Source organism: Alligator sinensis, unplaced genomic scaffold, assembly GCF_000455745.1.
Source record: "Alligator sinensis unplaced genomic scaffold, ASM45574v1 scaffold499_1, whole genome shotgun sequence".
Classification (NCBI taxonomy): Eukaryota; Metazoa; Chordata; order Crocodylia; family Alligatoridae; genus Alligator; species Alligator sinensis.
In genome coordinates this window covers 1,949,143-1,962,868 of record NW_005841864.1, presented here as the reverse complement: position 1 = coordinate 1,962,868, position 13,726 = coordinate 1,949,143, and the positions used below count along the sequence as shown (strand labels likewise).

At 43.2% G+C, this 13,726-nt stretch overlaps 1 protein-coding gene across 1 annotated transcript in view; it reads right to left on the bottom strand.

The window, feature by feature from the left end:
• Positions 1–10,092, bottom strand: part of OGFRL1 (opioid growth factor receptor like 1) — a 55,703-nt gene extending 45,611 nt beyond the window's left edge. Inside the window, exons 1-2 of the mRNA XM_006016634.3 lie at positions 10,021–10,092; positions 9,197–9,350 (exon numbers count right to left, since the gene is read on the bottom strand). Coding sequence (XP_006016696.2) covers positions 9,197–9,350; positions 10,021–10,092 — 226 coding nt within the window. The remainder of the gene's footprint in view (positions 1–9,196; positions 9,351–10,020) is intronic.
• Positions 10,093–13,726: the final 3,634 nt, after the last annotated feature.

Below are 13,726 nucleotides of genomic sequence, written 5' to 3'. Positions count from 1 at the left end.
TTCCCTACAGGAAAGTCCAGCTTGAGCTTCTAAACTCAAAACGTTTTGAAAATTTTGAAACGTTTTGACTTGCTTCATTTCATTTTGAGGCTGTCTCAAAGCTCTCTGTTTTGCTTCGATTTTGCTGTTTGTAGCTCGAAACAAGTCAAAACAGCCTTGAAATGAAACTGCTAGCAAAATTTCACAAAGCCCAAGTGACTACACACCCTGGTCTGGCCAAGCGTCCCAGATTTCATAGGCCATCCTGGCATCCCTACTGGTTGATGAAAATGGAAATAGAAGTCCCAGATTGGTGCCTCCCTGCCTGCACTGCCCAGACCTGCTCCGCTTGAGCAACAGCTGGAGGTGAGGGGCAGGCTGGGCAGGGATCAGCAGGGGTGGAGGAAGTGGGAGACGGAGGAGATTGGCTGGGAGGGGAGGGAAGGAAGGGGAGCACTGTCCCCGATTTTCTTCAGGTTAATATGGTCATTCTAATTAATCCCCATAGCTGCTAAAGCTACTGTTTTACAATGGATCAGGAACCCAGGGAGTGCCACTGCTACTTTACCCCTTTTTACCCTTGCTGCTGATTGTAGTTGTCAGGAAACTAAACCCCCCATTTCAACACTTGATAAATGGGGGCAGGGGGATTAGTGGTACTAACTCTCTGGGTTCCTGAGCTGTGCTGAAACAGCAGGTCTGGCAGCTGCAGGAATAAACTGCCACTACAGGGGCTCTGGCAGGTGTGGTAATGAGTTCCATGGACTGAAACTGTCCCACCAAGATGGGTGGTCCAGTCTGCACAAAGCTTTGTGGGCTGGATGACCCACTTCCATAGGCCAGATCCAGCCTGTAGGTATGTTTGAACCTGGTCTAGAAAAGAGGATTACAATATAATCAAAAGAATCCCTGCCAAATGTGAAAAAGGAGACATTCCTCCCTCCCTCCCACCCCCTGTACAGGGTGCAGGGCTTCTGTTGGTATTACAATTGCTGTAGAAGGAACAATCCCTCTATGAGGGGAGTTTCAGGGGCCATGGCATTAACTGTAGGGTCTTTCAAGATATTCCCCCTTTTTAAGCCTTTTCTAGGGGAAAAGGTACCTTTTAGCTTCTCCTACTCTCAAGAGAAATGACTCCTGAAACCTGATCATCTGCCTCTGTTACCTGCTTGCTTCAACTGGAGCCCATCTATCCCAGTGCAGACCAACCCATCCTGACACTCATTCAATTTCCATGCCTTTTACCCAGTATTACTGTCTTTTTCCTCATTTACCTTTTTGTCTGTTACTCACTCACCTTATTTCCTTGATGCACATCCACCTTGAAACCAGCCAGCCTGTTTGCTAGGCCCTGATCACTATATCACCTTACCAGCTAGGCTGTTTGCTTCACTTCCCACCAATACATGCTGCATTCAGGATTTTATTGATATTCATTTCCTGTACGGCCTAGCCTATTTCCTGCCCCACAACCACCCACCTTTGCACCTTTCCCATCCATAAATCCCTTCTGCCTGAAATCCAGACAGATATGAAAAAATGGGAGAATGTAGGGGAGAGACAAGAGTGAGTCTGTGCACGTGTGTGAAAAAGAGTGATTGTGGGGAAAAAGGTTGGGCAAATCAAAGACAGAAAGGATGAGATAGAGAATCTTATTCTATTTCTTAGGATATATCACCCGTGTCACTATACTATCCGCCAGCTTTCTAGCAGTGTATTAAGTGACGTGACTAACATATGTTACATGTGGTTCATTCTTTCTCTTTTCCCCTTGTGGAGGCTGGGAGGAGGGAAAATTGGATGTACAGCTGTGTTGTCTTTTGGTGAGGTTTAATTTGAGGTTTCTTCAAACACATGTGCTTCTCTGTGTGTGTATATTAGAGGAGGTAAGGTCAAAGAGATGCTCTTTGCACTTAGAAAAGAAGGTGGTAAAGCTTGTGATAGTTCTTAAGGAGTTTGTTCCTCAGTCTCAGATTGACCTGAAAGAAACCTCCTCCACAGACAATCTTTCTCTTTGTTGCAGGAAATTCCACAGCGCCTAAGGAGCCTATTTGTTAAATATGATCTTCCTCTGAGGGCTTTGGGTGGTCTTCTAGGGCATGAACACACACAACACTTAGAAAGGTTTAAATGCAGTTGAAACCTGAAACAGACAGACATACAAGCCTGTTAAATTAGCTTAAAGCTGACCAGAATGGTTCAAAAATACACCAAGAAAATCAAGTACTATTTTGAACTGGTTCAGTGTTATGTGTGGATACCAAGTATTTGGTGACATGGGTCTGGTTGGCCTTCCAGGCATCCCACACTGCATCAATCCTCACCCCTCTTGCCCCACTGCTGCATCTGACCACTCTGATATGCTGCCAGAACCCTACTGCCCCTCTTTTTACCCTTTTGTACTGCTTGTTCAATATAAGTTACCTTTCTAACCATCCACATCATAACTTTCTACTTGACCCCATCCCCAGGATTCCAAGAGCATGGGTACAACCACTCCCTTGTATTTGCCTACTGTGAGGCATGCTAGGCTGGGTGCTCACTCACACTTCTTGAGTCAGAGCCATAGTACACAATTGTAAAGTGGTTCCTATGTGATGACATTTGGGAATGGATCAATTGTTACATGCAGCTCCACCCTTATATGTATGCTGGACCCTGACAATTGTATACCCTGAAGATACGACTAAGACCCTAGACTTGCCTTGATATCCTATGGGAAGACAGTACAGAGAGAGCAGGACAGATGTAATGTTCTCACAGCATTCTGTACTACTTGGGGTTCCACAAAGGCTGTTACTTTCATGGCCAGGTATATCATATTGCTGTAGGCCACAGCAGGGGTGACACATAGGGGGTGCACATCAGTGCATGTGCACCCCCTGCACATGGCAGTGCACCCCCTGCAAAAAGTGGCGGTGGCGCCTGTGGTTGCCACTTGCCACCCCACTTGCCATTCCTGATCACCCCTGGCCACTGCTGACGCTGCCGGCGGCATCTGTGGGTGGTTGCCGACCCATGGTCGGAGCTTGCCAGCCCCTCCCCCCTCCGGACAGTGCCGACAGCATCTGCGGGAGCTCCCTGCTCACTGCTGCTGGGCTCCCGCAGCCGCCAGTGCAGCCATGCCCCCCCAGCTGCCAGGGGCACCTGCTATTCATGGACCACAGTAGAGATGAAAAATATATGAATACCTGAAGTCAGATCATCTTCTGCCGAGATAGGATAGAATCATTTAGCTAACCTGAGATATTAGATGTTATTACTCTTGGATGCTGCTCTACAAAAGTTTAGTAAGGAATTCAGAAACAGTTCTAAACTACAGTCTGAATCGACTGATTTCAACAAAAAAAGTCACTGCATCATGGATGTAAACTCTTCAAAGTACTTTCTTTTCCCCACTAGCATTATATCTCTCTTGCCTGGACTCACCTCTTCATCAACTGTTTTTCATCCCTGAGCTGCCCTCTTGTAAACACCGGGTACCTTAGGGGTAGTGGAATGGTCCAATGTCTTGAAAGGACAATGTGTATTCTGCAGTTTGCCATTCTGGGTCATGTCCAAATGAGCATGGACATTTGTTTCCCCAGGGACAAGTAGCATCAGCACACCTTGTTACCCTGAGTGTGGTAGGGGAGGCTGGGGCCAGTAACTGTGCTGGCCCCAGAAGCCTTATCTGGGTCCCTGGGGGCCTCAGGGAGTTGCAGCCACGGCGCTCCTGCAGCTGGGAGCCTGGCTAGAAGCCAGAGCGCGACTCTAGCTGGCCAGGCTCCAGTTTTGGGCAATGTGCGCTGCCGCCATGTGCACCACCCCTTTTTTTTTGGCATGAGTATTTTTGACCCCGGGATCTCCTGGGTCAACCGCCCCCCACACCGTAAGGTAGCAGCATGGGGAACACCTGCATGTACAATGTGTGGTGCTACAGCCGGTTTTGCGACACTATATGTCACACATCTGTGCTCATCTGAACACAGCCCCGGAGTCCATGTCTTTTTCCTTGCTCAGCTGTTGGCTACATGTAGATAATGAGGACTAGAGAAAAAAAATTAATCTCCTAGGACTGCTCAAGTCAGGGCCTTAGAGGTAAAGGTACATTTTCCCATCATTATTTTCTGAATGAGTCTTGCCTGGAAGGACTTAAACCATTTCAGTGCATTCCCCTACACCATTCTCATGGAAAACAGAAATACTTGGGATCAACGTTCTTAAATGCTGCAGAGAGATCCAGGATGATGAAACAATAGATCATCCATCAGTACTCCTTAAGTGTTTTTGAACCTGTAATCTTTACATGCATCTAGACTGTACTGGGTCTAGAGTATTAGCTGTAGGTAGATGAGCTTGTAGTTAGATTTTGTCTATCTTCTCTATGAGCTTGCTCAAGAATAGAAGGTTTGATACTGGATGGTAGTTGGCTAGAAACAGTGTGCTGAGGGCGTGTTTCTTCAGTATTGGCTGTGCTATTACATAGCTGAGGGAAGAAGGGAAGAATCCTCCTCTGAATGAATCATCTCAGTCTTTCTATTTCTGTTTCTTAAGTTACTGACAACTTACTTTCATGAACTAAGAAAGGCATGACTGGATTCTTAGATTTAATAGCAGCCTTCAACTACCTGAAGGGTGGTTACAAAGAGGATGGAGCTAGTCTGTTCTCAGAGGTGGCAGATGAGCAATGGTCTCAAGTTGCTGCAAGGGAAGTTTAGGTTAGATAAGGAAAAACTCTCTTACAAGGAGGGTAGTAAAGCACTAGAACAGGTTACCCAGAGAAGTTGTGGAATCTCCATCCTCAAGAGATTTTTAAGAACTGGCTAAAGAAAGCCTTGGCTGGGATGACATAGTTGGGGATGGTACTGCTTTGAGCAGGAAATTGTATTAGATGACCTCCTGAGGTCCCTTCCAGCCCTAATTTTCTATGATTTCAGATCAAGGCTCCTTTAGGATAGCCAATCCATCTGTAAGTATGAGTATGCTTACCTCTAAGAGGGTGTGCAGGCTGTGTTTTGAAGTGGCTTTCTCAAATTCATATAATTCTGTGAACTAGGACAACTGTTCTTTATAGTGCTTATTGCTGGGTCCTATTGTGTGCTATAGGCACTTAGTACTGATGATGAAGCAGTTTATCATCTTGGATAGCTCCTAAGAGTTGGTTTTGACAGATTCAGTAGCTCCCAATAAAATTTAGGGTAGAACAATAAAGGAATTAGTAGATGTCACAATCACAGGCTGTCATTTTTAAGGGGTTTAGAGGACTTCTTGGCATCCCAGTAACTGAAACATTCCATTATGCTGTAAATTCATAAATTTCAAGGCTATAAGGAACCATGATGATCATGTAGTCTGACTTTCTGCATAACACAGCCCAAAGAATCTTATCTCACTCAGGAAGGTATACACCAGTAACATATGTGATATATTGATAGATCAGATAATGAAACAGTTACTAACAGTCAACATGGATTTGATAAATATAAGTCATACCATAATATTTCTTTGATAAAAGCTATGCAATGGCCTTTATACTGGAAATAACATTCCATTGTAGGGTAATGATGTGTATTCAATGTGATTATTAAAAATTGGATATAAAATTGGAACACAATTAAAAACAGAGTAATTATTGATAATTCAATTAATTCATTATAAAATTGGAAGGATGCATTGAATAGGATCCTAAAGGATCCATTCCAGATCATTGTTTCATTAACAGTCATTCTAGATGATAGAAGAGAAAGTCATGCTCATCAGGTTGTATACATTCAAAAATTCAAATTCAGGTGAAAAGCTGGGAAAGATTATGAAATTCTTGGAAAGCAGGAACAGAATATATTAACATTTTGATAAATTGCTGAAATGGGCAGATAAGTAACTTTATTTGTGGTTGGATTTCCCTTTTATGGGGCTGTTTTTCAGTCCTGGGCACCTCAGTCTCCAGGAACCTCTTCGCCATCACTGTAGCTGCTATTATATATTATACATACACATATATATACACACTCATCAGGGACATAGACCTAGCTCAAAACTAGAGCTGGGAGGATCTGCGGGTACTCTTCCAGCACAATGTTGTCTATTAGGTCCCCCCCTCGTTGGTCTCTGGAGCCAGATTCTAGATGTGCCACACAGTGGAACTATGTAGGGTTAAAAATATAACACTTGAGGAGCAAACAGACATCATCATTCCATTTACATATATAAACATTTATAGTTGTAGCTCACGGACATGCAGACATCTTACTGGCAGATAAAATGCACAAGACTTCACTGTGAATCAGCTGCTCCAGGTAACTGTTCTGTGTATGTTCTTACCCTACATATATTTAGAGGAAGTTAAACTGTGGTAGCATAGCTGTCAGCGCAAGGAGGGTAAGCTACTTTGGTTTAGCTGCCCCTAAGATTTTAGTCTGCAGAGTAAGAACATGCACAGAGGCAGTTACCATGGAGCAGCTGATACACAGTAAAACCTCACCCCTTTTTATCCCACGATAAATCATTTATGTGATTATACCCATAATTTCTGAGTATGCTGGTATATCACTGAGATAAAGAAGAGAAGTTTGAAGCAAATGGATTTTAAACAATATAAAATGGATATGATGGACTTTCTTTCAACTGTTAACCTTTGAATTCAAAGCTAAGCATGTTAGAATAATTAAATTTATGTTTCTGGGTCAGAATTTTGAGTTTCAGATTTTATTTTATTTTTTTGCTGTCAGCATACCTATGTCTTTTCTGGGTGGTAAAGTATAGAGCAGACTGACTACTACTAACTCCAGAAGTAGTCAGGGAAACATATAAACAGTAGAGTACAATTCATCCCTGGTATATGCATCTGCCACTTTAATCCTTTGAAAAGCCTTTTACTTGGCATGCAAGTCTACAATTCATTTGAAAAAGTGCACAGCCCTGATCTATCTTTTGTTTGCAGGAAAGCTTGCAAAGGCAAATGTTGAGCTAAAAATGCACTGGAAAGTGGCCAGCGCAACTATTTGCTACTATCACCTAAAAATATACAGTCACCAAATGTCACAATCCAGGACCAGCTGAGTAACCCCAGGGAGCAACATGCCACCAGCTGTTAACAGAACCATTTAAAATGTGGCCCAGGAAACAACTTTCCTAGAAATTAAGGGTGTCCTTGAATGCAAACCAGATAGCAGCAGCAACCACAAGGCTTTCCCAAAATTATTTGCTTCAGTTTAAATGATCCTTCTTCTTTGCCAGCAGTTACATCTTATCCTGTATAGTTTCTCCAGAGTGTAAACTGCATTGTCAACCCAGATGGTATCCATTCTATCCCACAAACCAGCTCCAGATCAAGTTAGAGAATGTTAATGATTTTTGATAGAAGATCACCACCATTCAGAAGTTCTCTCTGGGCAGCTGCCTCTGTACACAGAAATGAGGATACATTATACATCTCCTCCCTCTCACCCCAGAATCCATGAATGAAGATAGGCTAAGGGTTTATCTACACTGCAGTCAGAGGTGCGTTTGCAGCATGCTTGAACATACCTGAGGTAGCTTTAGTTTAGCTACCAGGACCAGGAGCTCTGGTACCAATAGCAACAAAGCTGTGGTAGCATAAGTTTCAGCATAACTGAGCCACCATAGCTATTACTTAGAAGTGTACATCCCACGCTGAAACTTGTACTGCCATTGCTTTGGCCTGTGTGTCTGGTACCAGCAGCAGAAAGATTAAAACCAACTCTGGTATGTGTGTTGCAATCATACCTCCATTTCAATACAAATGCACCCTAGGAGCATTAACAAAAATGGGCAACTCCTGTGATTTGGACTCATGTCCACTATGACACTGAAAGATGTACAGCATCTAAGGACACTCCTGAAAGCTTGCTGACATCACTTTTGAAGAAATACACTCACTGTCCACTCTAAAGCCTACCATAGTACAGGCAGTTCTTTGGATCCATAGGGGAAATAACAAAAGGCTAGATTCTCAAATGGGCTTAGACATGCTTATGTAACCCAGAAGACACAAACATATTGGATGCAATGTTTAAGTGCTATTGGTATTTGCACACACACACACACACCCCCATGCACACCTAACTGTATAGGGATAAAAGTAATCTTGGTACTAAAGTTCTTTGTTTCAGGGTATGGACAAATTCATGACATTGCTGAACAGTTAGATGCCTCTCTCTTATCTAAATCCTGTCAGTAAATTTCATTAAAACGTTATTCTTTCACCAATGTCATCTAGGGGGACATGGTAAGCATGTTCAGAGCATACCTAATCACACAGCAGAGAGTTGGCAGAGGCAGCCTCCTTTCATCCACTATCCCAGTGATTGAGGCACTCACCCAGGATGTGGAAGATCCAGGTTCTAATCTCTCTTTTGCCTGAGAAGATTAGCACCACATCTCCTTGTCTGCAAATAAATAATACCCTAATGACCAAACTACAGGATAGTCTGTGATGTGATCGTTTCAGTCCCTCTGCTGAAACTATTCCACTTTGTATGTACTTCATTCATTGGAGTAATGAAATCTGAACGCCCCCTTTCTCCCTTAGTATTGTGAGCATCAGTCTAGGGTCACTCTCATTCCCTCAGTAGCCCAGTGAACGTTCAGTTTGCAGGGACTAAGTAGAAGAGCTCTAGTAGAAGAAAATGTGAGAGTTCCCATACCAGAATATGCTATCCTGATGGTCAGGGCAGCCAGAGGAATACATAGAAAATGTTCTGGGTGATGCCTAAACTGCTACAAACTGGTTAAAAAGGAAACTGTTGGGACCATCCCCAAAATAACCCCTCTCAGGTTTTGATAAAAAAAACCACGTAGGCAGGAGACGGTTTCAGGTTATGACCCATGTGGAGACTAGCATTTAAGTCCAAGATGGGTCACCCTGACTTCACTCCTTGGTATTTCCCACCAGCCAACTTAGGTGACTCCTCACTCAGAATCAGATTCATGAAAGCCAGCATGTTGGAGGTAAGTGCCTGAGCATAGCGAATCCCACCACACATTAGGGCACTTACAACTCAAGCACTGGAACACTTCACAAGTCCCTGGTATTGCACTTTTGTTTCCTAAGGTAGAGAAACAAAAGGCATGTTGATAAGACATGATAATGAGTACCCAGCCCAATAACAACAGTACATAATTCATTGTTATTTTTGCCTCCTAAAGCACAGTTTTGTATCATGGATACAACGCTGTCAAAAGGTATTTCTAAAGATGAATTCATGGAACTCACTGCATTTCTTGACGTTGGCTTGAATACCTAGTTGACCCTTAACACAGGCAGCTCTCATTCTGTTTCTTTCATCCATCCACATATTCTTCATCATAGAGAATACTCTTTCCATTGGAGGATAGCACACAAGCACAGTTAGTACATGCTCCACTATCTTCAGAAGAGCAATTGGAGAAAAAAAAATGACTCACTTTTATTCCCCTTGTTTTGTATCCTGGAGCTTTAGAATTACTTCAATAAAGCACACAAAAATTCATGTACAATGCTTCTTCATCCAGGTCTGCTACATTTACAAATTTGACACAGTCTATGGGGTCTTCAAATAGAAGTCGAGTATGAACTCTGTACTCTTTGTTTAAAAGGGGAACCATTTCTCTGAGTATTCAGTGCTCCACTTCTGCACACACAGGGCATCAGATTCAAATGCAGTTTGAAACACAATAGGCAACTTTGTTAAATTCCGATTCACTGTAACACCAAAGAAGTTGTCACACAGCCTGTTCTTCAAATAGTCTCTTGGCTTCCATCACTTCATGTACATCTGTGGCCCAAGTTGCATCACTTTCAAGTGCTTTGATTCCTTTGTGATAAACATTCCTAAAACTCTGCACAAAGTACAAATAGCATTCAGGAAGGAGATGTTTCTCACTTGTCAACTCTTATTCTTGGTCACTGGTGAAGTCCTATATCAGTGGGTGGGTATTTTCTTGCCCTTGTGAAATGAAGTACATTTTCACAGCTTTCCAGCATTTCAAAAGCCTTTTGATAGTTGTTTGAAGTGACAGACACCTCCCTGGAATATGTTGCAGAAGATAATGGTGTACTTTCTCCTGGAAGAAAGCTTGGAATTCTTTCACCTTCTTAGCAAAGTCTGAAACCTTGTTATAAATTTTCATGGTCAAACTTTCCACCTCATACTTCGTTTGCTTACATACCTGATTAAGTGTGGTATGCCGCACATGGGTATTACTGTTTGCATGCAGTAAATTAAACTGCAATACTTTTAAATTACAAAGTACAGAATTATTTTTCCTATAATGAAAATATCTTTTGTCAACAAAGGACACTATGTTTTCCATATTCAAAAGCCAGGGTAGATAAGCACTTTTTTGATTAAGTGCATATATAGGGAGAGAGAACACAAGCTTTCATAAACAAAAGTTTACTTCATCAGATGCTGTGAAAAGGTATGTAGAAAGCAAGGCATAAGGAGGAGAGAGAAATTAGAATACAAAAGACAAGGGAGGGGAGAGATCAAGCCACTGTCACTCAAAAATTGAATGTATTTAATTGACTTATAGCACTGCCATTCTTACACAAGCTTTGTAAAATTCAAGCCAACCTTTTCCAAAAGCAATGGATGGTGAAAATACTATATAACTAATAGGTAATATTTAATATTGCTTTTACTTGAAGTGTCAGTGGCTACACAATGTGACTTTTTGCCTGTAAGATCATTTAACAGTAACTCAGCTGAATAGGGTGCCAAAACATTTTCCACAACGGTCTCAGATTTTGTCCCCCTGCAAATAATTTTTTTCCCTCAGCTTTGAGTCTGAAAGTATTTAAGCAGTCAGCTTCATCTCACAGGCAAGAAATGAATAGCTGTGATGATGCATAACTGTATGGCATGCATAAGTGGGTACAGCGGCAATGACAGTAGTCTTCTCAGAAGTGTTGTTGAGTCTGGAATATTTAGCTACATTACTACTAGCTTTCTTCAGCCTTATTGACAATTGATCTTACTGTGTATCCATGTGTTTTCTCAGTGCCAGTGCCTTCTCTTTTAACAGAAAATGACTTTAGACATGTGATGTATTGAACCATTCTTGTATCATTATGTTTTGCAAGACAGACTGTGAATTCAGACTCTGAGAGGTACTTGTCCCTGAAAGAATAGTCCTTTTCCTGTTTCTTACTTGGACTGTTGCAGACAACCTTTGCTCCTGCAGCCAAAAAGAGAGACATGACAGTTTGGGACCTGGCTGGGTGAGCCCAGAACAGCAGAGTAAGGAAGCTCTTGAGAAGCCAGGAAAGGGCAGTGACAGTGGCAGCAACCACACACAGTAGCACTGGGGAGCCAGAGGAGAAACGTGGCAATTTGGGAATGAGGCTGCTGACTAGATCACTAGACCCAGAGCTTCTGAGAAGCTCCTGAGAAACCAGAAAGGAGCAGCATCAGGCTGGGATGGGGAGAGGAGAGAAACCCCTGAAAATTGGGCTGAGAAGCAGCTGAAGCTGGGGCTTCAGGGAGTCTGGTAATGAGAAAACTATTTTGTCCAAAATCCCCAATTAAAACTGAAAATAAGAACAGATGCTGTTCCTACAAGGATTCAAAATCAGCAATTGAGACAGTCCAGTTAAAATAGGGACGAATAACAGCTCTGTAATTGTTAATCACCTGGCCATACTTGCCTTGGGTTTGGCTTTGGCCTTGCCCTACTTTGCTAATCCTCACTTCCAAGTACTGCTGAAGCAATTTGTTGCACTAATTTGTATGTGCAAGGGCAGCTCAACAGTAATGTTGTTTGGATTCATTCTACAATTTTTTTAAAAACAACTTCTAACTACAGAGGAACAGAAAGTGGACTTGAAATACAACAGAGATTGTCAACATGTGGTGCGGCATCCTGGGGTACAGTGAGCTCTTTTTGAGAGTATAGGATTCCACCTAATATTAGCAACATTAGATGTGCAAATGCCTATACATAATTCATAAGATAAACCCAGAGATTTCAAGTAGGAATCCAGTGTCAAAAACATTTTGACTTGCAAAAGAACTGTTTTGTTATTTTTCCATTGTCAAAAAGGAAGTGAAAGCTGAGAGCTGGAATTTTCCAAGGTCTTGAAAAGGGGTGCCTTGAGTCTAAAAAAGTTCTGAATCACTGAAATAGAAGTACAATGATTACATCAATAAAGACAATGCAACTACCAACATTCCAGTTGTCATAAAGACACAGGCTGGGCAAACTCCAGACTGAGCTCCCTCCACTCCCTTTCCCACCCTCCCATCCTGAAGACAGCACTGGGGTGGGGCTGTGTTGCATCAGCTGAGCCCTGGTCCCAGCCAGGGACTGACTGAAGTTAATGAAGGCACTCTGCTTTGGAGTACTTTCTTCTGAACCCTCATGTAATAAGGATTACTCAGAAGCACTGCTGAGCACTTTAAAAGTGACAAGTGATCGGTTACTTTTAAAGTGCTCCATAGCCATGCACTTCTGTCAGGGCATAGCTATAGAGCACTTTCAGGGGGCCAATTGTGTGACCAAGCATCACTTCTGTCAGCACCCTCTGTCTATATTGTTTTGTATCTCTTGTATCCAAATGAAAGCTGATCTCCCCATGAACACACTTGCTGCCCTGGAGGACCACCTTCACACATGATGAGCCCTCCCTGATGACAGCTTGCTAGACAGACAGCTCCCCCATCACTGCTTATTTATCTAGCTGTGGACAGTGATGGGAGTGGTGGACCTGGTACCCTGCTGTCCCTCCTTTGCCCAGTGAAAACTCTGGTGGGATCTGCCTTGAGATCCTGTCTGGGAAGGCACTGTACGTGTGGATAGTTAAAATGTATCATGCCTGTGTGCTTGCTGCCCATTCTGACCTGAGTTGGAGGTGGTGCCTAGTGGTAGCAACACCAGAGCAAGCCTGCCTGGCCTGGTGCCCCTGTACAAGCTACCCATCACCAAGAAAACTGGTGATCTACAGTGGTGGGCTCGTGCAGAAGTCCCCAGCCACCTTTGTCCTCCACTTTGCCATTTCTGTGTCTATGGACTGCCCTTTGATCTGGCTGGCCAATTTCCTGCTGGGCAAAGACCAAGATGGTGACCCTGAATAGCCTCAGAAATTGGCTTGCAGGGGCTAGCTGTGACAACACCCTCCAATTCTTCTACTTTTTGCTCCAGGTATATGTCCCATTTGCATTTGGACACTTTTCAACAAAATGAAGACCAACTGGTGTCATACTGGGCCACTGACAGGACGCTCTGCAAGGTGAAAGATAAGACAGCTAGTCCTAAATGTGTTTTAGTCCGCGAAAGGGTATTGCAGTGGAAGGCGATTCAATCTCTTGTAATACAGGTTTTTTGTTGCTGACAAGCATTTCATGCTCAGCTCTGGGAGGACTACTTGTTTTTGAACTTTTACCTTCTGTTTTTAATATTTTCATAATGAAGATGCGTGACAGGGGGCAAACTTGAGGCAAGATCACAAGTTGGCCTGCCCACCTGCCTAGGGCAGTCTGTCCTGATTTGTCTGCCATGACTTGAATGTTAACATTATTTATTACGTGGGAGGCTGCCCTTATACTACCCCGATGCCAAGGGGCTGTGGCCCATGCCTCACAGATGGCATCCAGATCCATATTGCTCCCTGGTTTGAGGCTGGGGAAAAAACTCAGTCCTTTGTTAGCCTCATTCACACACTCATTCATGCTACCCCCCCATCCCTCACAGGGGCTTCTTGCATACTGTCCATCACTGGGCCACTCTACTGCTCTTGCTCCCCTTGAGCAACCCCTTTGGGCCT